General features: G+C 47.9%; 1 protein-coding gene across 5 annotated transcripts in view; it reads right to left on the bottom strand.

Annotated features, from left to right (window-relative positions):
- The window catches only part of DGKB (diacylglycerol kinase beta), a 438,667-nt gene that overhangs the window by 352,180 nt on the left and 59,817 nt on the right, over nucleotides 1–26,670 (bottom strand). For 3 of the 5 annotated variants that reach the window (XM_083186797.1, XM_083186798.1, XM_083186799.1), the window contains exon 2: nucleotides 16,220–16,450. In XM_083186797.1, coding sequence (XP_083042923.1) covers nucleotides 16,220–16,298 — 79 coding nt within the window. In that variant the 5' untranslated portion in view covers nucleotides 16,299–16,450. Of the gene's footprint in view, nucleotides 1–16,219; nucleotides 16,451–24,763; nucleotides 24,899–24,923; nucleotides 25,051–26,670 lie in introns of those variants that run through there. The other 2 variants (XM_083186800.1, XM_083186801.1) reach the window with 2 other exon arrangements.

Below are 26,670 nucleotides of genomic sequence, written 5' to 3'. Positions count from 1 at the left end.
TCAAACCCATGGCCAACCGTAAAAGCCTCAGTGCGCGGTAATCCCGGCCGAACTCTGATTTTTTTTTTAAAAGGGCAATAATTTACAAGACACGGCAATGCGTTACGTACTACGGGCCATACACATGCACAGTGTATTGCTAATCGGCTGCCGTCTGAATTCGCATAGCAGTGAACAGGTCTGAATCGGGCCCAATGTAAACATCTTATAACATGGGAAAAACGCTTAATTTAACGAATTAAGCTTTTGTAATATTTTCTTTGACAATCGATAATATGAAGGCTAAGGCAATGAATAACCTGTTGCTGGTAACACACTGAGACACAGTACTATTGCACATGACTGTACGTTCAAAAACATCACATTATTTTTACGGTGCCCGGGTGTTTTTGGAAGTGAGCACCGAAGACTTTACCTGAAACCAGGAAAAACATGAATGTTATATTTGTTTTTATATCTATCTGTCTATCTATCTATCTATCTATCTATCTATCTATCTATCTATCTATCTATCTATCTATCTATCTCTGTTCTGTACTGTATCTATCTTTTACTAATGTATGAAGTGTTAAATACTTTATTTAACTATAAACAGATGCACAGACATTAATTATTAATCATTTTATTACAGCAGTTTGTGGCTACTGTGTTAAAGACAACACTAAATATTTAATGAATCTTCATTCAAATAAATTGTGGCTTTTGTCTATTTAAAGTTACTGGATTGGTGGAATGGGAGTGTGGGTTTGTATAAAATATTAATATGTATCAACTACAGTATATATGAATGTACTATTCACATAAACAATGCTATTATATATACAGGTTGAGTATCCCTTATCCGGATATCCCAAAACCGAAATATTCAGGGTAGCTTTTCAGAATATTTATTTTTGTCGTCGTCCCCCCCCACCACCTTTTTTCATCCTTGTCCCCTGGCAAACACTGCAGCGGCAAAGTATATATATATATAGGATCCGTCGGGACCGGCACTCCCCGTTGCTGAATGTGAACAGTTAGGCCCTGGTGCCTTCCCTGTTGCTTGGGAGCATACACATATATGACGAAGAAGGCGGCACTCAGAGACGGTATCAAATGAGAAACCTCAACAGGTTTATTAGCAGTGCGGCAACGTTTCGGGGATGACCCCCTTTCTATAGCCAAACAACAACTTGTTGTTGTTTGGCTTGAGAAAGGGGGTCATCCCCGAAACGTTGCCGCACTGCTAATAAACCTGTTGAGGTTTCACATTTGATACCGTCTCTGAGTGCCGCCTTCTTCATCATATATATATATATATATATATATATATATATATATTACAGAGTCAGCATTAATGGTCGACGTTTCGAAGCGTTTTAATGATATTGCAATATCATTAAAATGCTTTGAAACATTGATCATTAATGCCGACTCTGTATTGAATTATTGATGTGAGTGCCGCCGTTTGTGCAGTATATATATATATATATATATATATATATATATATATATATATTACATACTGTAGTAGCATTTTGTTTTACAAAACTGCACAAAGCTTATTATTATATTATATTATCTTCCCTATCTATTCACAACTACACAATTCCCAGTTGCTATGGCAATTGGTGTACTGCAATGCTGAATATAAGTGACATTATTAGCCTTCGCCGAGATGTGTCACGTTCCTGGACCACGGGTATTGTACCGACAGAGGGGGAGCGGTGAGGTATTTTTCTCGGATAGAATTGTTGGATAATCTATAAAGTACACTCAGGGTTTTCTTGAAGTTTGGGAATAAGCATAGTTTAATGTGATACCCAGGTGTAAATGGATGGGGTACACAGGTAAGGGGGTCATGTATAGGTTTTCTGCTACCTGGTAATCTGTATCTCCTCTCTACAAACTCTTTTTGTCAACTTACTTCAGAAAAGCCAAGAGTAGGGGTCCATGCTACAGGAATGTTTTAGGGAATTGTCTTCACTTCATGATATTGACACCACAGTAAGAATTTCAAGTTGGTTACAATTTAAATACAACTCGCCATCTGTCTACTACACTGCAAGTTGTACATAAATAATGGGGGCAATTCAGGTTTACTGGGGGTGATTCAGGTGGGTTTACAAAACACATTTGGTTTGCTAATGGACAAAGCCATGTGCACTGCAGGTGGGGATGATGTAACATGTGCAGATAGAGTTAGATTTGGGTGGGGTGTGTACTTCAAACTGATATCTATAATGCAGTGTAAAAATAGAGCAGTCAGTATTTACCCTGCACAGAAACAAAATAACTCACCCAAATCTAACTCTCTCTGCACATGTTACATCTGCCCCACCTGCAGTACACATGGTTTTGTCCATTAGCAAAGGAAGTTCATGCTGGTTGAATCGCAAGGCTACGAATTTGCAGCCTTACGATTCCCCCAAACCTCACCCTGCAAATGATCGCCCACCCGTAGCCCCCTCGCAGCACGGGTTTGCCCGCAGAGGCTGCAAATTTTTTGCATGAACATCCATTTGCATGCCGCGGGTAACCTCCCACATCTTTCGATGGTCGCCAACCATCGAAAGATGTGGAAGGTACACGCATATAAAAGTGACTTCCATATGCGTGTACGCTGGGACGGATATGGGCCCCCCGCACCCATGTCACTGCCTCATTACCATGAGAACGCCCAGTGTTCTCATGGCAATGCCCATGAAATGCTGGGCGTTCTTATATGGTAATGGGGCTGCCCGGCGCTCTCCACCCCACCCCGAGTCCCTATTGGGTGCCAGATGTCTGTCGGTCAGTATACCAACATCAAAATCTCAACTGTTCCACTGCCCAACAATCGGGATCCTGACCAACAGGGGCTATTCTCTATCATGGGGGTCCACGACCTCCATAGAGGAAGACTAGAACCTATGGTGAGCACATCATGGTGAGCGGAGATCCAGTGGATGGGATATCGATGTCGGTATACTGAGTGGCCACTAGTGGTCAGTGGAGGTACTTCACCTCATAGAGGAGCGGAGTAGTTAGCCTTTTATTTTATATAGATTCTTTTCAAATCCATAGATCTGTTTCTTTTTTAATTACTTCATTAGTTAGGCTTCGGCGAGGCAATTTTGTACATGTTTCAGAATTTTGATTTAATTTCCATACACATTTATTTTGAGGATTCATTTAATTTTTCAAAAGCATCTCCTCAAACCCTTCGGGATTCGCCTAAGTCTTCTACAAGGTCTCCTGTGATTCAGTGTTTAGCTTTGGGATAATGTGGAGCCTTTTGATTGAAATGATTATGACTCATGTGTAATAGATCATAAAAACATTCCTGATTCTAGCAGTTCTCCACGTACGTAGCTCTCGCCTCTCCCCCGTCGCCAATCGCCTCTCCTACCTTTGCGCTCTGTACAACTGGAAATGTATTGTGCAACTTAAATATTTGAGGTCTGATTCTGAAGCGCGCATAGTAGGGATGCCAATCCCGGGATCCGAGATTGAAAAATGCTCAATCCCAGGATTCCCGGGATTGGCATCCCTAGTTAGCAAGCTTGTCCCCGTACCCACCCCAGCCGACCTGCACATTTACTTACATTGGTGGGTGGGCGGCCGGGAGTGGAGGAAACATCAGTGGGTTCAGAGGTGCACAGTGACTCCCGGCGCGTGCACCTCCTCCTCAGCAGCAGGAGAAGAGGCTGGCGGCCGCAGAAGGAGCGTGCGGGCGCAGGAGAAGGGGCGGGCGGTGGGCGAAGGAGGAGGGATGGGCGGTTGAAGGAGAAGGAGCGGGTGAAGGAGACAGTGGTGTAGTTAGGTGCCATGGCGCCCGGAGCAAGGGCATGTTTTGCGCCCCCCCTCCCCCCAATATGTCATAGGTGAGGCTCCTGCGCAGTGAAAAGTTTGCACAGACCAACATTATACCACACACCGTAATGCCCATTGCACATTTTAGTGAACTTTGTAATTCCAATTACACATAAGCCCACACATGATGCCTATTGCATACTATGTAACGGTCCGTAATGCCCATGACATACTATATAACACTCCGCAATGCCCATTACATACTATATAACACACCGTAATGCCCATGACATACTATATAACGGGATGCAGTTACGATCCCGGCGGTCGGGATCCCGGCATTCAGAATCCCGACGCCGGAATCCCGACCGCCGAAATGCCGACCGCCGAAATGCCGACACTTTCTCCCTCCTGGGGTGTCCACGACACCCCTGGAGGGAGAATAAAATAGCGTGCCGAGCGTAGCGAGGCACCGGGCCCGCTGCGTGACGAGCGCAGCGAGCCCGCAAGGGGGGGCGATCCACGTCCCCCCCTTGTCGGCATTTCGGCTGTCGGGATTCCGGCGTCGGGATTCTGAACGCCGGGATCCAGACCGCCGGGATTCAATACTGAATCCCTATATAACACACCGTAATGCCCATTACATACTATATAACACACCGCAATGCCCATGACATACTATATAACACCGTAATCCCCATAACATACTATATAACACACTGTAATGCCCATTACAGACTATATAACACACCGTAATGCCCATTACATACTATATAACACTCCGCAATGCCCATGACATACTATATAACACCGTAATGCCCATTACATACTATATAACACACCGTAATGCCCATTACATACTATATAACACACCGTAATGCCCATTACATACTATATAACACTCCGCAATGCCCATTACATACTATATAACACACCGTAATGCCCATTACATACTATATAACACACCGCAATGCCCATTACATACTATATAACACACCGCAATGCCCATGACATACCATATAACACTCCGCAATGCCCATGATATACTATATAACACTCCGCAATGCCCATGACATACTATATAACACACCGCAATGCCCATGACATACTATGTAACACTCCGCAATGCCCATTACATACTATATAACACACTGCAATGCCCGTGACATACTATATAACACTCCGCAATGCCCATTACATACTATATAACACACCGCAATGCCCATGACATACTATATAACACTCCGCAATGCCCATGACATACTATATAACACAGCGCAATGCCCATTACATACTATATAACACACCGTAATGCCCATTACATACTATATAACACTCCACAATGCCCATGACATACTATATAACACTCCGCAATGCCCATGGCATACTATATAACACTCCGCAATGCCCATGGCATACTATATAACACACCGCAATGCTCATGACATACTATATAACACTCCACAATGCCCATGACATACTATATAACACTCCGCAATGCCCATGACATACTATATAACACACCGTAATGCCCATTACATACTATATAACACTCCGTAATGCCCATGACATACTATATAACACTCCGCAATGCCCATGGCATACTATATAACACTCCGCAATGCCCATGACATACTATATAACACACCGCAATGCTCATGACATACTAGATAACACTCCGCAATGCCCATGACATACTATATAACACTCCGCAATGCCCATGACATACTATATAACACTCCGCAATGCCCATGACATACTATATAACACTCCACAATGCCCATGACATACTATATAACACTCCGCAATGCCCATTACATACTATATAACACTGCAGTGCCACTTACCTAGATGCTCAATGCCAGGGGCTTCATGCTCAATGCCAAGGGGCTTCATGCTCGATGCCAAGGGGGACTGAATTTGCTCGCGGCCGCTGTGCAGCAAGGTGGGAGGATGGGTGCAGCAGGGTGGTAGGGTCGGTGGGTGCAGCAGGCTGGGAGGGTTGGTTGGTGCCGCAGGGTTAGTGGGTGCAGCAGGGCGGGATGGTTGGTGGGTGCAGCAGGGTGGGTGGGTGTGTGCTTGCAGCAGGGTGGGTGGGTTAGTGCAGCAGGGTGGGTTGGTGCCACAGGGTGGGTGGGTGCAGCAGGGTGGGACGGTTGGTGGGTGGGTGCAGCAGGGTGGGTGGGTGTGTGCTTGCAGCAGGGTAGGTGGGTTTGTGCAGCAGGGTGGGAGGGTGGCTAGTTGCAGCTGGGTGGGTGAGTTTGTACAGCAGTGTGGGGTTGTGCAGCTGGGTGGGTGGTTGCAGCAGCGTGGGTGGGTTTGTGCAGGTGGGTGGGTGGGTGATTTTGTGCAGCAGGGTGGGTGGGTGGCTGCTTGCAGCAGGGTGGGTGGGGTTGTGCAGCTGGGTGGGTGCTTGCAGCAGGGTGGGTGGGTTTGTGCAGGTGGGTGGGTGGGTTTGTGCAGCAGGGTGGGGGGTGGCTGCTTGCAGCAGGGTGGGTGGGTTTGTGCAGCAGGGTGGGTTTGTGCAGCTGGGTGGGTGGGTGTTTGGTTGCAGCAGGGTGGGTGGGTTTGTGCAGCAGGGTGGGTGGGTGCGCGGGTGATGCAGGGTGGATGCAGCAGGGTGGGAGGGTGCACCTTACCTCACCCCTCCCCCTGCTGTGCTGCGCTGCGTCGCTTCCACCCCTCCCTCCCCTCCCTCCTCTTGGTCCGGGAGAGAGACGCGCTGTGCTGCTATGTAAAATTCATATCTCCCGCTGGACCGCTAGCCAATAGGCGCTCGCGGTCCAGCAGCCACCAGTTGATTGGCTTTCGGACCGCAAGCGCCCATTGGCTAGCGGTCCAGCGTGCGGGAGACGTGTTGTTACAATTTTACATAGCCGCCGCAGCAGCATGTCTCTCGCGGGGGAGCGGGCAGGGCAACGGCGGGGCGGGCGAGCGAGCTGGCGGTGCCGGCACAGCTCCGGCGCCAGGCTAGCTTCCTGCGCCCGGAGCGTGTGCTCCGCCGGCTCCGGGCTCGCTACGCCTCTGGAAGGAGAAGGGGCGGGCGTAGGAACAGGATGGCAGCAGAGTGGGCGGTGTGGCCTGCACAGAGTGACCTCTTACTGTCACGCTGCGCAGGCCGCACGCCAGGGTCGGGAACAGCATGCAGTTTAATCCCAAAATCCCGGGATTGGATACTCCCAGACTTTTTGGGGCCAAATCCCGGGATCCGACCGATCCCAATCCCGGGATTGGCCACCCTAGTGCATACGTCCAATATAACCACAGACGCATGGGACGAAGTATATAAAAAAAAATGGGTGCAGAGTGTATTCACGACTGGGACTCAGTGGCACGTGTGCAATGGGCACACTACACCCATGATAAATAGCCACTGGGTCCCTCCCTCTTTAGATATCGTCGATTTTTGCCAGGAGAAAAACTAGCAAAAACTGTATTGTCTTGCAATCTCCACACTGATGTTTCCTGATTTCCCATATCGAGCAGTGGTGATACCGGTGTGGCTCACTCGCTCCGTGCTACATGAGATAGCACCAAGTGCTTTACTAACTGTCTCCCTGGCTGCTGTTTCCATGGAAACACTAGGGACAATTCTCTGTCCAAGGCCAGTTCAGGATCACACAACAACCTTATTCGAAATGCTTTCGCTTATCACGATTCACCCAATATACTAATTAGTTTCTTAAGTTCCTTAATTCTGCCATATGGGGGTCACACATCCGCCCTGGTGCAGACAGCCTCCTTAAAACCACAGTCTATCAGCAACCATTAATGACTTTGGATTTAAGTGACTGTAAAATGTCCACAATACGGTTAGATTTGATTTTATTTGATTTGAATTGAATTGAAAGCACTTTTTAGCAGGTTTTAATTGAGCAAATAGATTTCCTATTAAACTATTAGTCTTGGGGTTACAATGCTCATTAATCTCGGAGCTACAAGCGAAGCGAATACTCAGGATAACCCCTCTGTTCTGTCAGATTGTGTGTCCTGCACTCCTTGGCCTCAGTATCCACAGCCATTGCTTTAGGCCTCAGTATCCACAGCCATTGCTTTAGGCCTCAGCATGCTGTTTCCAAACAACATTTCCCTCCAGATCTAAACATGGTTGCAGCCATGTTTGGAGTCACATGGCTTTCCACAGCCAATCTGCTGCACACAGTATATTTTACAATTGTCTAGCCAATCCCTGCTTCCCAGCAGGTATAAGTTCCTGTCTGGGTACTTCCAGAATGGTCAGTGCTTTGTTTGTCTAACCCAGTGCTGGATGTGTCTGCATTCTGTGGTTGTTCTGCTTTGTTCCAGATTCCAGCTCCTGAGACTTTGCTCTACTTAAAGAGACCTGCTAAAGATAGTGCATCCTGACTCCATTGATGTGCCAACATTGTTCCTGACCATCGGTGTGCCAACATCGACCTCTGCTACCATCGGTGTGCCAACATTGACCTCCGCTACCATTGGTGTGCCAACATGGTCCTCTGTTACCATTGGTTCCTATCTGCAATCGGTGTGACATCTTCAAGTTCATCTCATCTGTGCCAGTATTCTTGGCATTCCATTTATCTCTCGACCTACCTCGGTGCTCTGACATCGTATCCACACTTCCAGTGTATCATACCCTCCAACATGACCCATTCCATTAGGTACAAAATGATCTGTTTCTGGACTTCCCAGCCAGTGGCAGTTGCAGAGTTGGGGCTGCAGCACAGTCCAATATTCAAAAAGTGGCACCACACCTACTACCACCTCATAAATCACGGACCTGGACTCACTGGCAGTTGATGTGACACCCCTCTTTGAATTTTGGACTGTGCTGGAGTCCAACCTCTATAACTGCCACTGGCAGAGAAGTCCAGGAACAGAGCATTTTGTGCCTAATGGAATGGGTCATGTTGGAGGGTATGGTGTATGACCTCCAAATCAGTTCATATTGTATCTTCACTAGCAGTGGTTAGCTATGGACGTACCATCTCTCTGTCTTAGAAGACTGTACCATATTAATGCCTTTCAACACCTAACAACATTTATCATTTACCACCAGCGGCGGCTCCTACCTTTGTGTCAGAGGGGGGCTGCTGCTGGTCCCCGCCCCTGATCCCCGCCACGGTGATAGGACCAGAGCATGTGCCGTATTGTCCTCAGTACTGTGCATGTGCTGGCCCCAAGCTTCTATAGGTTGCAGCCAATAGAAGCTAAATCACGGTCCCGGCACCTGTATACTGCACCGGCGCCGGGACTGGCACAGTATAGAATACAATACAATGCGCAGTATCGGCATCAATACTGTGCATTGCATATCCCTGATTCTATGGGCTGCAGCAGAAGCAGCCCATAGAGGCATCTTGGAGGGAGGGAACATCTCCCAGTGGGACTGCCTTAGGTGACTGGCAGGTCGGACATCCAATAGAAAGTCACGGTGAAGTCAGTGCAGTCTCAGAGACTTGTCACAGTGGCGGGTATTACCGGGTGGGAGGCTGCAGTCCTGCAGCCCATAGGTAAGAACCACCACTGTATCTGAGAAACTCTTACTGCATTTATATACTGTGATTACCATCTGCCGATTACTGAGGTATATATCATCTGCGGTTGTGATACTTAAACTATGCACATACTGTAATAAAGCCTTGAACTTTGACTTCTCTGTCGTGGTGGCACCATACTCATTCCTAAGTGAGGTCAATTAGGTCGGATCGCCTATGAATTTCATCATTCACCTGTGAATCTGCTGGGTGGTTTCGATAACATAACCTGGGTTGAGAAACACAGCACTATGCGAATCTTAAACTGGGTATACATTAGGTGATTTTTTTTCTAAACTATATGCGTGTTAGCGATATTGTTAACGATATTTTTGTGCATATACTTTAGTCTGTATGCACGATGGTACTGATTCAGATTTGACTGCTTGATCAAGCGAATTACCAAATTAAGCGCTTATTAAATGACTGCGCAGTACCTTATGCAACTTGCATGCACGCGGATGAATAGCAACTGACAATGTGTATGGATTAAATAAAAAAAATGGCCAGAGTTTGGCTTACAGGAAGCCTGCGTTTGGGGGTGGTAACCGTTCATTTTCTGAGGGTGTCAGAAAAAACGCAGGCCATACACCTGTACACGATCTTCTCTAACTGCCATACACCTTTACACGATCTTCTCTAACTGCCATACACCTGTACACGATCTTCTCTAACTGCCATACACCTGTACACGATCTTCTCTAACTGCCACACATCTGTACACAATCTTCTCTACCTGCCACACACCTTTACACAATCTTCTCTACACCTGTACACGATCTTCTGTAACTGCCATACACCTGTACACGAGCTTCTCTAACTGTCACACACCTGTACACAATCTTCTCTAACTGCCATACACCTGTACACGATCTTCTCTAACTGCCATACACCTGTGCACGATCTTCTCTAACTGCCATACACCTGTACACGATCTTCTCTAACTGCCATACACCTGTGCACGATCTTCTCTAACTGCCATATACCTGTACACGATCTTCTCTAACTGCCATACACCTGTGCACGATCTTCTCTAACTGCCATACACATATATGCAAGCTTGTCTTACTGCCATACACCTGTATACAAGCTTCTCTAACTGCCATAAACCTTTATGTAAGCTTCTCTAACTGCCATACACCTGTACACGATCTTCTCTAACTGCCATACACCTGTATACAATCTTCTTTAACTGCCACACACCTGTACACGATCTTCTCTAACTGCCATACACCTGTACACGATCTTCTCTAACTGCCATACACCTGTACACGATCTTCTCTAACTGCCCTACACCTGTACACGATCTTCTCTAACTGCCATACACCTGTACACAATTTTCTCTAACTGCCATACACCTGTACACGATCTTCTCTAACTGCCATACACCTGTACACGATCTTCTCTAACTGCCATACACCTTTACACGATCTTCTCTAACTGCCATACACCTGAACACGATCTTCTCTAACTGCCATACACCTGTACACGATCTTCTCTAACTGCCATACACCTGTACACGATCTTCTCTAACTGCCGTACACGATCTTCTCTAACTGCCATATACCTGTACACGATCTTCTCTAACTGCCATACACCTGTACACGATCTTCTCTAACTGCCAAACACCTGTACACAATCTTCTCTAACTGCCATACACCTGTACACGATCTTCTCTAACTGCCATACACCTGTACACGATCTTCTTTAACTGCCATACACCTGTACACGATCTTCTCTAACTGCCATATACCTGTACACGATCTTCTCTAACTGCCATACACCTGTACACGAGCTTCTCTAACTGCCATACTATACACTGCATACTATACACCATATGCATTACTATTGCATATGATGTATTGTATGCGATCCCAGCCAAGCCTGCCGGAGGCTTGGAGATCTGACATATCTATAGTACAGCCCTTCCGATCTTCAGGCTCCGACCCGATGCTCACGGGACCTCGCATCACATCGGACCTGATGTCAAACACATGTGAATTTTACACTTTTTATACCATTTCTCTTCCCGATCTGTCGGAATCGGATGTAAAAAGAAAAAGCCAAAATCTCTCTAGTGTATGGGCACCTTAAGAGTCTCTAACTACTTACATCTATACTAGGTGATTCATCGCGCCCTACGGGCGCTCTTCACACCGTCGTAAGGGGCTGCGCCCCCTTAATTTGTGAACATTTGTATATGATAAAGATGGTTGGAATTGTATGAAAGATGGCCTGTATTGCAACTTGAGTTATAGGTGAAATGTGTTAAATAGAGAGCATATGATGTGGAAGGGGGTGTGTATTGTTTTGTTTAATTAAAAAGCGGTTACAGAGTAAGATGTACATTGATAGTGTGGATGGTACAGTGACATTTGTGGGTGTGGGGGGGGGGGCTGTGTGTGCATGTTGTTTAGGTGTGTGTGCAATAGTATAGTAGGGTGTTTTTGAGTCAGCGGCTCCCCACTGGTGGAGGTCACGACACAGGAAAACAGGAGGCTGGGTAGTGATAGGGGTGTGTGGACATAAGGGGGACTAAAGAGGAGGGTGGGAGATACTGTGCAGCTTCTGCCAGTGGGTGAGGGTCCAGTGTGGCAGTACAGGAGTACAGGATGGTGGCCCTGAGTCAGTGTCTCCTCCTACTGGGTGGGAGTTAGGGTACATGAGAGCAGGAGGCTGGGCTATGAGGCATGATAGGGGCATGTGGCCAAAACAGCGTCAGTGACTCCCCAGTGGTGGAAGTTACGGTTCAGGAGAGCAGGAAGCTGGGTAGTGATAGGGGTGTGTGAGTATACGGGGGACTAAAGAGGGCTTAGGGGTGCCATGAATTGTGGGAGGGGCGTGGGGGGTGCCGTGAATCAAGGGAGGGAGGGGGCGCAGGTGTCCGCGAATCACGGGAGAGGGCGGAGGTCCGCAAAGCGTGGGAGGGGGCGTGAATTGCGTGGGAGGGGGCGTGAATCGTGGGGGGGGGTGCGCGGGGGGTCCGTGAATTGCGGGAGGGGGGGGCACGGGGCGCGATAAATCACCTAGATGGTTATATATTCTTGAGGAAGGATGGTAGGATGTTGCTGTCATTCAGAATGCATTTACATAAACAGTAATAGTAGCAGTAAAAGATCTGACTTAAAACACCTACAGTAAAACAGAACAGATGTTGTATATTATACAAAGAATTGGTTGATGATGTGTAGGTTGACGTGCACATAGTTGTCACTGTAAAAAAATTGCTACAAGAAAAAATCAACACAGAAAGGTCAACACATGTAAATGTTGACATAAGTGTGGCACTTCATTGGTGTCCATGTCGACACATGAGAATGAATATGAAAACATTCAAAAAAGAAAAATAAATCTTCGAAAACTCATGTCAACCTTTTTCATTGTCGACCATAGCCGTGTCAGTGTTTTGCATGTGCCATTTAATCCTGGGGTTGCCGTGAATCGCGAGCGGGGGTGGGGGGGAAGGAGGAGGTGAGGTGTGTCCGCGAATAACGGGAGGAGGGGCCGTGGGTGTATGCCGTGAATTGCGGGAGGGGGGGTCGCGGGGTGTGTGGGTGCCGCGAATCGTGGGAGGGGGGACGCGGGGGGTTGCAGTGAATCGTGGGAGGGTGGGTCGCAGGGGCGGGGGGTTGCCGCAATGACGGGGGGGGGGGTCGCGGGGGTGGGGGGTACCGCGAGGAAGGGGGGGCCTGGGGGGTTGGCACAAATCGTGGGGGGCGGGGTCGGGGTGTGCCACGAATCGCAGGAGGGGGTGTGTCACGGGGTGGGGCCGCAAATCGCGGGAGTCGCCGCGAATTGGAGGGGGGGTTGTGCTGTGAATCGCGGGAGGGGGGTCGCCGGGGGGTGCCGCGAATCGCCACAAGAAAAAATCAACACAGAAAGGTCAACACATGTAAATGTTGACATAAGTGTGGCACTTCATTGGTGTCCATGTCGACACATGAGAATGAATATGAAAACATTGAAAAAGTGAAAAATTAATCTTGTTTTGCATGTGCCATTTAATCGTGGGGTTGCCGTGAATGGGGGGGGGGGGGGGGGGGACACATTGCTCTGTTTCTGGACTTTCTTCTTAATTTATGGATTACCATCACCTGTGCTTAAACAACTTTCTTATCAATTACCCTGTTTAAAACAGGTGATGACAATCATAAATTAAGATGGAAGTCCACAAACAGAGCATTCTGTCCCTCCTGGAGAGGGTCATGTTGGGAGGTATGGAGGTGTGGGGCGCTCACCTGGTGTGTCTGGTGAGTAGCTGTGTCTTTGCTGTGTAACATGGAGAGGCAGAGGGTGTCTGTCTGGCACTGTGGGCTCACTGGGCTGGTTCTCTGTCGTGTGAGTCAGTCATGTGAGTCAGAGGCTCCACCCAGCGTTACAGCTTCAGACACACTTTGAGTGACAGATGTAGCCAAATATATAAGAGATGTAAGCTTCCATGCTAGCGCCTGGAAGTGATGCAATAAGATTTACCAGGAACGGTAAAAGGCGGCACATGGAGGCTACGTCAGATGGCATATACAGGAATTCACCCACACATTCAGTCTCATCAAGGTCATCCGATATGAACACAGCTAGAATCAGGGTAATAAATAATACAGTAAATAAATGGAATCAGGTTGACTTTTGATCTTTATACGTTAAGTACCACTGTCCTCATTGTTGGAAGCTGCCAGTGGTGTAACTACTGTAAGGCAGCCCCAGCTGCCACTTGGGGGAGCAAGCCACAGTGGGGTCTGTGTGGGCACCGGCACCCGCTCAACGCACTGATATGCTGATGCCTGCCGCTGCCCACTGGATGAGCACTGATGAGCAGCGCGGGTTCGGCCATGGCAGAGATGAAAAATCCCTCCACTGATTCAATTGACTGTACATAGAGCCGGCTATTGGCTACTGTGTAGAGGATGGGCGGGCGGATGGACGTGCTGGGGCGGCCTGGGATGCGTTGGAGCCAAGGGAAGCAGCAGTGTCTGCTGGTCACTCTTCCTCTATCCTGCTTCACCTTCTCCGTTATGTGTGTGACGTCATCACGTCACACACTGGGTAAACACGCTGGAGAGGATTCCGGGGGGGGGGGGGCACAATTTTTTTTGGCAGGGGGAGCAACATTTATAGTTACGCCACTGGAAGCTGCATTCTGTTCTCAGTGTTGCATGACTACAGTGTTTATGTGTATTGGAATATCATTAATATTACTTGGAACTGGATAGATACCAGCCTGCCTTTGATTAAGCGAGGGCTGCATAGGCACGAGGGCATTTAAGAGCCTGAGGATTTTGTGATTATTTGATAAAGTTAGTTGACATGTATCTTACCCCAGAATTCACAGTGGTCAGGTGTAGCCAATCAGGGGCAGAATGGGTGGTAACTTAGGCAGGTTATATAAGGGTCTTCCACTTCCTCTTTGAGTCCCACCCTCCCTCCCTTTCCTGCTGCGTTTACCACCTGGCCTTTCGGCCGCCACTCAATTTGGCTTCGCAAAAATTTAATTATAATTGGCGGGAGGGCGCTCTCGACCAGCGGTCAAGTTTGAGGTGCAGGAGGTCACTGTGCGGTATTGCCACCCTCTGCCAGGACAGCTGGTGAGTCCTGCCCCCGAGGGGGGACGATGGCCACTTCCTTGAACTGTCCTCACCATGCAATAGGAGGATTTGTAAGACCGCACAGTGCGGGCTGTGTGTTGAATTCAATGGGGGCGGTTAATCGCCCTGGTTACAAGTTGGGGCGTTGTAGTCGCTGCCATTGGTAACGTTTGAGACTTAGCTGGTCTCCAAGCGCTCTCCTGGCCATCCCTTTCAATAGGGTCATACCAACAATAAATACTGTTGACCTTTAAACTTATGCAGTTGTGGTCCGCGTGTTTATTTTAGTCAGAATGATGTTAAAGCAAAAGGTCAATCTCAATAATCCAATAGGCGCCTTAGTGTCATTCAGGAGAAATAATTGGCTGCGATTTTCAGCCAATTAGAATTGATATAACCTTCTTGCCATTTGTAATCTCAATATCTATGAGGTCCCATCACCTTTGACCTTTTAAACATTTAACGTACTTTTAAAGGTCCTCATTTATGATCTTCTCTGTAACACAAACTCACCATTTAAGAGCTACATTTCTGAAATAGTCGTGGTATACAGAGAGCTGAAGTACAGCATACATGAGACAGGGAGAGATGCATCGAAATAACCCGAAGAGCGATAAAGGGCCTCATTCAGGTTCACTCGCAATGCATATTTGGTATGCTTATGGACAAAACCATGTGCACTGCAGGTGGGGCAGATGTAACCTGTGCAGAGAGTTTTAGATTTGGGTGGGGTTTGTACTTCAAACTGATATCTATATTGCAGTGTAAAAATAAATCAGCCAGTATTTACCCTGCACAGAAACAAAATAACTCAAATCTAACTCTCTCTGCCCCACCTGCAGTGCACATGGTTTTGTCCATGAGCAAACCAAGTGTGCTTTGAGAATGAACCTGAATCACCCCCAAAGTACCAACCAGAGTCAGCTCCTAACTGTCCTGTTTCAGGCACAGCCTGCAAAATGACAGAAGCCCCTCGGTTTCGACTTTTATCTCTCTACAAGATTTGATACATCTGCCCCAAAGTCTGTTATGACAACAGAATGTTAAGCATTGCTTGTTGCCAGGGTAATTCTAAACAGAATGATTGGTCCATATTGCAGGCGGGCAAATAAGCAGGAGACCATGCCGCCGCGCTCAAGCAAACAGGTTAACGGCGCAGCTAGGTCTGGAGGCGACCTTGGCAAATGACCCTTGTAATAACAATATAGCAATAAAAGATACACGGCAGATTAATACGTCCCAAAGGTAGCACTTCGCTTCTGAATGCATTCACTCCTAATCGCGCCGGCTGCTCACTGGAAATTAAGTGTGAAGATTAAAATATTCAAAGCCATCGGTACTTACATTCTGCATACTTTTGAAGTTGAGAAAATTCTGCGGGGCTGAGATTGACCCATTTTTCTTGGTTAGTCATTATGGTCATAGAGATTCCAGTTGCAGAGAGGACGAGTGTGACAGTCTGAAGGCAGAAATAATTGATATAATTTCCTTCCAATCCCCGAGAGTCTACAGTCCGCAGTGAAGGGATAATTACAGAGATGAAAACCTCTATGAAGTCATTGTGCGTTTAATACTCTGAAACGGAAAGAAAAATACAATTAAATATATATATAAAAAAGATTTCTGGCTCTATCGCTCTTATCATTTCTAGCAGCTCAGTTAAAGGCAGACACAGTAAACCCCCATCACGATGACAACAGTGCAGAAATATATATTTACCACTGTGCAATGACAGCACATACTGTACACAGTGGATGCATCCAGTTGCTAATTGGCAGGGACAGTCTACGGGGACTAAGTAAAAATCGGACCTGGACAAGATCCTGGAAAACCGGACCGGACATCAAACTCTACATTCCAGAGCTTGTAGTGTCCGGTCTGGGGGGGTGTCCCGTCTGGGGGGGTGTCTTGTCCAGGGGGATGCCTGTGATAGCTTTCACCAGGGACATGGGGAAGGGGAGATTACAACCTCCCCGTGTGGTCCGGACCATTCCGGTTTTTGCTACATGCCCAGACCATATACAGTAGGGAGGTTTTATTCTCCCCCACCTCCTCTTCCTGGTGACAGCTGTCACAGGACTTCCCGGATGCCGGACCGGACATCAAACTCTGCATTTCGGAGCTTGAAGTGCCCGGTCCGTGGTCTTGTCCGGGTCCAGTTTTTACCCATGCCCCAGTCTACAACAGGAATTGCCAACCTTGGTCCTCAAGGCACACGAAAGAGTAAATTTACTAAGATAGCAGTTTTATTGCAGTTGGGGGCATTGTCCATAGCAACCAACCAGTTAGGAGATAATCTGCCAGATAATTCTATAGTGTGTATGGCCACCTTTAATATGCCTTGAGGACCAGCGCCTGGTCTTATGGCCTGGTCTCACAGGGCAAACAATGGGTAAGGTGGCCAACACAAAATTGCCCAATATAACCAACCTGCCCCTGGTCCACTTCTCCACTCTTTTCCCTGCTTGATACTGTACACTTCATTAATACCGAAATCTTCTAAATCCTAATCACAGGAGCATGATGCATTTTGCGGGGCCGCTCGGAGGGTGTGAGGCTAAAATGGTGCATTTTGTGTCATTTACTCCCACCTCCTCAATACGCCAATATGGTTCCCATGATTATCATCCCCGCTTCCCTAAGAAGCGGATGGGACGCGGGACTTCCAGGGGACGACCTAAAACACTGGGAGTCTTCTGTAACTTCTGGGAGAGTAGGCTAGTATGGTGCAATTCTGGGCAACTGCCAGTACTGCTTCACTTGCCCATGTCATTTTCATGCAGTTTGTGCCTATGTCTATAGACCCTTTCCATATAAATAGACAGCTGTGTATTCTGGATGCTATTTATATTATCTTTGGTACTTGCGATGGTATGCGATGCGATGTTACGCGATGGCAGCCAATGTTATACAATTTTGAATTGTATACCATCGCATTGTATTGCATTGTATGCCATTCTATCGCATATACAATGGCATGCGATTTAAAATTGTATAAGCACCCTAAAGGGTTTTCCCATGTTAAAAGTGGCCTCTATAAGTTAATTAAACGTGTTGGGTGCTTATTATGTTAAAAGCACCCCCAACACCACCAGCACTATCAACGCCAACCCGAAGCGTGGCGAGCACAGCGAGCACGCAAAGGGCGGTGGTACGCGTCCTACGACCTTTTTCATACCCCCACTATCCACATTGGCATGGAGTTGATTTTATATAGTGTGGCGAGCGCAGCGAGCCACCGAGCCTGAAGCGTGGCGAGCCTATAGTGTGCGCTCGCCACACTATATAAAATCAACTCCACGCCGACGTAGATAGTGGGGGTATGAAAAGGTCGTAGGACGCGTACCGCCACCCCTCGCGGGCTCGCCGCGCTCACCACACTTCGGGTTGGCGTTCATAGTGGGGGTGGCGTGGGGGGTGCATTTAACATTGTAAGCCCCCATTAGGGTGCTTATACAATTAAACATCGTATAGGGGGCTTATACAATTTTAAATCGCATCGCAGTGCATCGGGTGTATGCCATGCGATGGCATGCGATGCGATTATGGGGGAAATTTACCAATATGAAAAACCTAGTTTTTCGTATTGGTATTTTCCCTACGACTGCATACGACTGTTTAAGTCGTATGCAAAGTCGTGTTCCGGAGGATCAGTTACAAAGCAGTCATATACGACTGCTTTGTAACCCTCCGATGGTGTAATGATTCGTATTAGCGGCCGTATATACGGCTGCTAATACGAATTATTTCTAGCAGTCTGCACGGATCAGTCAGATCCGTGCAGGCTGCATGGTGTAAAAAAAATAGAAAAAAAAAATAAATTAAAAAAAAAAACGGCGTGGGGTCCCCCCCACAGCCGAAACCAGCACCAGGCTGACAGAGCCTGGAGCCGGTAATTAAAAATCAGGGAACCCGACAAATAGGGGTTCCCTGATTTTTAACAACCAGCCCCAGGCTCCTGCTCCGGGGCTGGTTCCCAAAATACGGGGGACAAAATGACTAGGGGTCCCCCGTATTTCAAGAACCAGCCCCAGGCAAAACCAGCCAGCGGGTAATGCCACAGCCGGGGGGAGACTTTTTATGCAAGTCCCCCCGGCCAAAGCATTAACCCTACCGACCAGTCAGCCTGGCCAGGGGCCCTGGGGGAGTGGGGACCCCCCCAATAAAGGGGTCCCCCCCCTCCAGGACTTACCTGACCAGGCTGAAGCCTGGTGCTGTCCTCGATGCCCCTGGGCGGTGGGCATCGAGCTGATGGTTTTGTGTAAAAAATAGAATAAAAACCATTGTTTTTTACTGTGGCACTACAAGTGCCAGCAAGCCTCCCCAGCAAGCTGGGACTTGGATAACCACAAGTCCCAGCCTGCTGGGCATTAAAGGGCCCGCTGGGTCTTGTAGTGCCACCGTAAAAAAAATAGTTAAATAAAACACACTGACACCCGTTTTAAATAAAAGTTTAATACACACATTACATACATACTGATACTTACCTTTCTTGATCCCGTAGGTAGCCCTGGTCCTGATGTCCTGTGTCGTCCTCCAGGTCCATGTCGGCTGTCTGCGTCGTCCTCCAGGTCCATGTCGACGGTCTGTGTCGTCCTCCAGGTCCATGGCGGTGTCCGGGTCCGAAGAAATCCATGTTGGAGCTGTGGAAGGAAATCCTACTCACCTGTTCCTGCGCTGAAGAAGTCTTCTCTTGATCCGACGTAGTCCAGGTAATCTTCCTGCTGTCGCCGGTCCCCGCTGTCTCCGCTGTCCGTGCATCGCGCTGAGGAGAGATGCTGAAGTTTCATATTCGGCGCCTCTCCTCAGACTGAATTCTATTGGCCGCCTAGCAGGCCAATCAGGAGCCGAGAAAGTCGGCTCCTGATTGGCCTGCTAGGCGGCCAATAGAATTCAGTCTGAGGAGAGGCGCCGAATATGAAACTTCAGCATCTCTCCTCAGCGCGATGCACGGACAGCGGAGACAGCGGGGACCGGCGACAGCAGGAAGATTACCTGGACTACGTCGGATCAAGAGAAGACTTCTTCAGCGCAGGAACAGGTGAGTAGGATTTCCTTCCACAGCTCCAACATGGATTTCTTCGGACCCGGACACCGCCATGGACCTGGAGGACGACACGGACCGTCGACATGGACCTGGAGGACGACGCAGACAGCCGACATGGACCTGGAGGACGACACAGGACATCAGGACCAGGGCTACCTACGGGATCAAGAAAGGTAAGTATCAGTATGTATGTAATGTGTGTATTAAACTTTTATTTAAAACGGGTGTCAGTGTGTTTTATTTAACTATTTTTTTTACGGTGGCACTACAAGACCCAGCGGGCCCTTTAATGCCCAGCAGGCTGGGACTTGTGGTTATCCAAGTCCCAGCTTGCTGGGGAGGCTTGCTGGCACTTGTAGTGCCACAGTAAAAAACAATGGTTTTTATTCTATTTTTTACACAAAACCATCAGCTCGATGCCCACCGCCCAGGGGCATCGAGGACAGCACCAGGCTTCAGCCTGGTCAGGTAAGTCCTGGAGGGGGGGGACCCCTTTATTGGGGGGGTCCCCACTCCCCCAGGGCCCCTGGCCAGGCTGACTGGTCGGTAGGGTTAATGCTTTGGCCGGGGGGACTTGCATAAAAAGTCTCCCCCCGGCTGTGGCATTACCCGCTGGCTGGTTTTGCCTGGGGCTGGTTCTTAAAATACGGGGGACCCCTAGTCATTTTGTCCCCCGTATTTTGGGAACCAGCCCCGGACCTGGAGCCTGGGGCTGGTTGTTAAAAATCGGGGAACCCCTATTTGTCGGGCTCCCTGATTTTTAATTACCGGCCCGGGCTCCTTCAGCCTGGTGCTGGTTATGGCTGTGGGGGGGACCCCACGCCGTTTTTTTTTTTATTTATTTATTTTTCTATTTTTTTACACTGTAGCCTGCACGGATCTGACTGATCCGTGCAGGCAAAAACGCAAATAGAACAGGAAAATGGTGTTCTATTTTCCTGTCGTATTTGCGTGGGTGTTTCACACCACTAAGCAGCCGTATTGTCAGTACGGCTGCTTAGTAAATCAGAAACCACCATTCTTTTGAATGGTGATTTCTGTCGTATCCTATCGATGGTGTAGGGCATTCGTATTTGTAACTACAAATACGAATGTTCCATCTTTAGGACTACGAATTGTTGTATTTTTGGGATTGTAAATCCCGAAAATACAAATTCGTAAAAAAAAGGTGTATTTCTCCCTACGAATACACCTTTTTTCTACGAATCCATTTTGGTAAATGTCCCCGTGCGACCTAATATTGTGGGCGCCGTGCTAGTACACAAGTACCTTATCTTTTCTTATTCTTTAATTATAGTCGATGCACGGCAGCATTTCATTTGTTCTTTTCTCATAGTAATGGCTCAGGGCACGGGGAACTTGGAAGATAGGGGGCACCACCAAAGACAAATTTAACATAAACAGCTGAAGTGCTGACTCCACCCTCCTCCTCCAGCTACCGCCTTCTCTTGGTAATACGGCAGGGATGCCGACTTTATAATTCTCCTCTCCGGGAGAAGCCCGGAGAGGAGAGTTCCAGCAGCCGCTCAGGGGGCGGGGCTTAAGTGTGGTGTCACTAAGCCCCGCCCCCATGATGACAAAATGCAGTATTCACGGATCTCCGTGGAGGGGGCGGGGCTAAAATGACGTGATTGTGTCATTTTAGCTCCGCCCCCTCCTCTGAGACTCCTCTGAGACCCTCATCTCCTGTCAAACACATGGCAGTTATAAGCTGATTGGCCGGTACTTAATCTCGGTACTCTTTACCTAGAACGGCGCCCATCGTGACCATAGCGACCATCGAATGCACTAAAAAACGGGTGCGATGCGATGGCCGCGATTTCCCATAGGGATCAATGTAAAAAGTGAGATTGGACGCGATTTTAGTTTTCAATGCCTCAATGGCCGCGATTTTTCCATAGGAAACAATGTTAAATGGGCCACAGAGCCCAAATAGTCACCCGAGCCCGAAGCGTGGCGAGCGCAGCGAGCCCCGCGAGGGGACGCGGATACCTTCACAGGTAAACGCGTCCCTTCGTGGGCTTCACAGGTATCCGCGTCCCCTCGCGGGGCTCGCTGCGCTCGCCATGCTTCGGGCTCAGTGGCTCGCTGCGCTCGCCACACTATTCTATTCTCAACTCCACACCGACGTGGATAGTGGGGGTATGAAAAGGTCGGAGGACGCGTACCGCCGCCCCTCGCGGGCTCGCTGCGCTCGCCACGCTTCGGGTTCACGTTGATCGTGGGGTGGCGTTAAAAATTGTGGGGGCCATTTAAGACTTCAGGGGGACTATTAGGGCTCTGTGGCCCATTTAACATTGTTTCCTATGTAAAAATCGCGGTCATTGAGGCATTTAACACTAAAATCGCGTCCAATCTCACTTTTAACATTGATCCCTATGGGAAAATCGCGGGCATCGCGTCGCACCCGTTTTTATGTGCATGCGATGGCCGCGATTCCTGCGATTTTTTACCCCCGACGCCCGCAATGCCAATCGCGGGCGCCGTTCTAGGTAAAGAGTACCTTAATCTTTCTTCACTTTCTCAATCTCCAGGGCTTAGTGCATAGACCCCTGTGTCTGTATACTATAGACTACAAATAAGCATGAATTCTCAAAGAACTGCTGAAGATAAGAACAGAGGCGTAAAAGCCAAAAATGACAACAAATATTCCCTGTGTTTTGTGACTACAGAGAGCTCGTGCCCCTTCCCCTCTCTATTGTGCTACTTTGGTTTGGCTCAGATTATTATCAGCCTACAAGCCAAGCTAGAGAGGATCCTCTGACACATCGCTGAGATCTTATATGCAGAGGACACGGCTGAGCTGTTCCAGGTACTTTGAAATATTCTACAAGACAAATATATATATTTTCTTTTCCACAAAAATGTGTATAGTGTGTATACCCTCTTCTATCAGCTCTGCTATATTTAGGGAGGGCTTTATAACTTGAGGCGGATGTACTATCACTACGCATCACAATCCGGATGCAATAAAACCGGCTAGGATGGCCAATGCGGGTGCCGGACGCGGTCCCGACAGTCGGGATCCCAACAGTCATTTACCCGACATCGGGATTCCGACTGTCAAAACTCCGACAGACGGGTGCCCGAAGGCCAACCGCTATTCTCCCTCGTGGGGGTCCACGACCCCCATAGAGATAGAATAGAACAAGGGGCTTTGTTGCGCTCACCATGCTGTCTGAGTCCGGGCAGTTGGGATCCCGGCGTCAGGCTAATGAGTGTCGGGATCCCGACTGTCGGTACCCTATGCCACATATGCCGGGATTGGGATCGGCTGGATCCTGGAATTTGGACCAAAAATGTCTGGGATTTAAATCCCAGGATTTCGGGATTAGACTGCACATGCACAGTCTAATGCCGGGCAACATCTGAGCACCTGTTTAGACACTGGCCAGCTGTTCCCGACCCAGGTGCGCGGCTCTGCGCAGTGTGACATGCTCATAGGTCACGCTGCAAAGGCCGCGTCACTTCGCCTCCGGAACCCTCTTGCTGCTCACTCCCAGTGGCACACAAGCACCTCCGCCACCCAGCATCACACCCGCCGACTGCCTCCACCTGCCGCACCACTTCCGCCTGCCCCGCTTCCACAAGTAAGTAAATGTGGGGGACGGGATAATTTCTTTTTTAGGGATGCCAAACCCGGGAATCCTGGGATTGACCATTTTTCAATCCCGATTCCTGGGATTAAAAAAAATGCACCCGGATTGTTAACAATGGCGGCATTCACTTTCAAATACAATTGAAATCACAAATGACTGCTTTCTCTATAAGTGCTGTTGTTTGTGATACAAGGACTTTTTATGACCGAGAAGACTCTCTGTTACATACTATCAAGATCCCAACACAAGTAGTGTTTAAATAGAGTATTTGCTGTCCGTGTTGATTTGTAGTCTACTATAAAAGTGTTCAACATTCAAACAAGATCAGATTGCATTTGGAATTTATTGCATAGACATCACATATATCATGAACAGTATACTGTGCTGATTAAGAAAAAACAAAAACATCACAGCTAATATCGGCAAACATGAAATCGAGCACAGCAGACAGCAATGTAAATATAAATACTTGCAAAATTTTCCAAACTATATTGTTACTAATATAATGCAAGCATTTAAACATAAGGAATGTAATGAAAGATCATAGAGACCACAGTCACGTGACACATTATGTAGTTAGCAGAGGGTCTTTGGATCGTTCCACTAAACTCTTTCTTTTCCATTTACTTTCAAAACAACTCTCTCTCCTCACATAAAAAGGAGATAATGAATTCTAGAAAGTCAGCTAAGAAAAAAATATGCACAAAAAGAAACAAAGCTTTTGTGTTCTAATCTGAAATTGTTCACTTATCCTGATAGTCGCACCTTAAATAATAAATGTATGTTACAGTTCCAAATTTTATCTTACAAAAACAAAACACGTTTGTTTTCCTCCTCCGGGTTTTCCCCGATTTATAAATTACTGTATTTTAAAAATATGGAAAACACGGGGGCAACCAGCAGAGCAGGAAACGCTGACATTTAGAATTAAGTAGACATACTGTGGGTACCAAGGTACACAATGGCTTGTTGAAGAGACTCAGTCCATTATCTAATTATAGGCTACCGGGAGTAACGAGCTGAGTCCAAGGCAGCTTCTTTTGTCAGAACTGAAAGTCTGATCGCAATTCTTCTTGAATCGAGAACAGATATATTTACAGCCAGGGGCGGATTGGCCATTCTATTTACCGGGAACTTTCCCGGGAGGCCGCTGCTACTGAGGCCGAATTAGGCAGCACAGAGCATAAATATACAGCTGAGCAGAGGTGAGCCTGCGCTACAAGCAGGCGGCCGGCAGCTCACCTCAGACGCTGAGCACTGCAGTAGGCGGCGTCAGCCCAGTCAAGTCCCTGTGTAACATCCGCTCCGAGAGTCTGACTGTCGCTGCTAGTGGCTGCAGACACTGCAATCAGACATAGTGGCCCGGCCCCCGTCTCCTCCGGCGCGCTAGTAGTCTACTCACTGACACAGCGTAGACGTCCATTGCCCCGCCTCCTTGGAGATCCTCTGCGCCGCCCATCGCCAATGATCAATAAAATAAAAATATCAATCCAGTCCCTCCGTGTCCCCGATCAGCGCAGCGGCCGCCGACGCCGCACTCAGTGCACTTATACTGTCTGTGGCTTTGCCTCCTCCCGCCCGCTATTCTCCGGGACTCAGAGAACAGCAGGCAGGAGGAGTCGAGGCTGCATTTAGTAGCAGGGCACTGGGTGCGGCGTCGGCGGCCGCTGATCGGGGACACAGCGGGACTGGACTGATATTTTTATTTTAATCAATGTGGAATAGATTTCATATTTTTAACAAAAAAGGAAAACAGGAGGTGGGGCAGTATACATTAGAGAGAGGTCAGAGGGCGGGAGGAGGCGGGGCTGTTTAACAGGGCAGGCCAGACACTAGCTGTTCGCCAGGCCTGGGAGTGGGAGGAGGCGGGGCAGCTGAGGCTATCTTCTCAGTGGAGTCAGGTGATAGACAGACAGTCACTCTGCTCTGTCTGTGTCTATGTGAAATGTGCATGGTAACGTCATGACGTCACCGCGCACGTTACTAGAAGTGCAACCTTTGCGGGAGGAAGCTGCCAATCCATGACCGTCTTGCACAGCAAAATAAAGAAGACTGAAGAAGATTGCACTAGTACTACCTGCCAGCAGCAACTCATTGGTAAGCACTGCCTGGGGTGCAGTGTGTGTGTTTTAAGTTTATGTTTTCCCTGCATCCAGTGCCAAGAATTATATTGATAACCAATATAATACACATATACATGACCCATCCATAATATATGACCCAGGGGCAGATCAGTGGGTGGGGGCCCTTGACAACAAAATTGTGCCCCCACAGACATCAAAAGCAGCAGATTCCTTTACAGTGTCTTATATAGCGCAGCAGATTCTGTTACAGTGTCTTATATAGCGCAGCAGATTCTGTTACAGTGTCTTATATAGCACAGCAGATTCCGTTACAGGTTCTTATATAGCGCAACAGATTCCGTTTCAGTGTCTTATGTAGTGCAGCAGATTCCGTTACAGGTTCTTATATAGCGCAGCATATTCTGTTACAGGTTCTTATATAGCTCAGCAGATTCCGTTACAGTGACTTATATAGCGCAGCAGGTTCCGTTACAGCGTCTTATATAGCGCAGCAGATTCCGTTACAGTGTCTTATATAGCACAGCAGATTCCGTTACAGGTTCTTATATAGCGCAACAGATTCCGTTTCAGTGTCTTATGTAGTGCAGCAGATTCCGTTACAGGTTCTTATATAGCGCAGCATATTCTGTTACAGGTTCTTATATAGCTCAGCAGATTCCGTTACAGTGACTTATATAGCGCAGCAGGTTCCGTTACAGCGTCTTATATAGCGCAGCAGATTCCGTTACAGCGTCTTATATTTCGCTGCAGATTCCGTTACAGTGTCTTATATAGCACAGCAGATTCCGTTACAGTGTCTTATATAGCGCAGCAGATTCCGTTACAGGTTCTTATATAGCGCAGCAGATTCCGTTACAGGTTCTTATATAGCGCAGCAGATTCCGTTACAGTGTCTTATATAGCGCAGCAGGTTCCGTTACAGCGTCTTATATTTCGCTGCAGATTCCGTTACAGTGTCTTATATAGCACAGCAGATTCCGTTACAGTGTCTTATATAGCGCAGCAGATTCCGTTACAGGTTCTTATATAGCGCAGCAGATTCCGTTACAGGTTCTTATATAGCAC

Source organism: Crinia signifera, chromosome 5 (genome assembly GCF_055691185.1).
Source record: "Crinia signifera chromosome 5, ASM5569118v1, whole genome shotgun sequence".
In the NCBI taxonomy this organism is placed as follows: Eukaryota; Metazoa; Chordata; class Amphibia; order Anura; family Myobatrachidae; genus Crinia; species Crinia signifera.
This window is presented reverse-complemented; position numbering and strand designations above follow the sequence as displayed.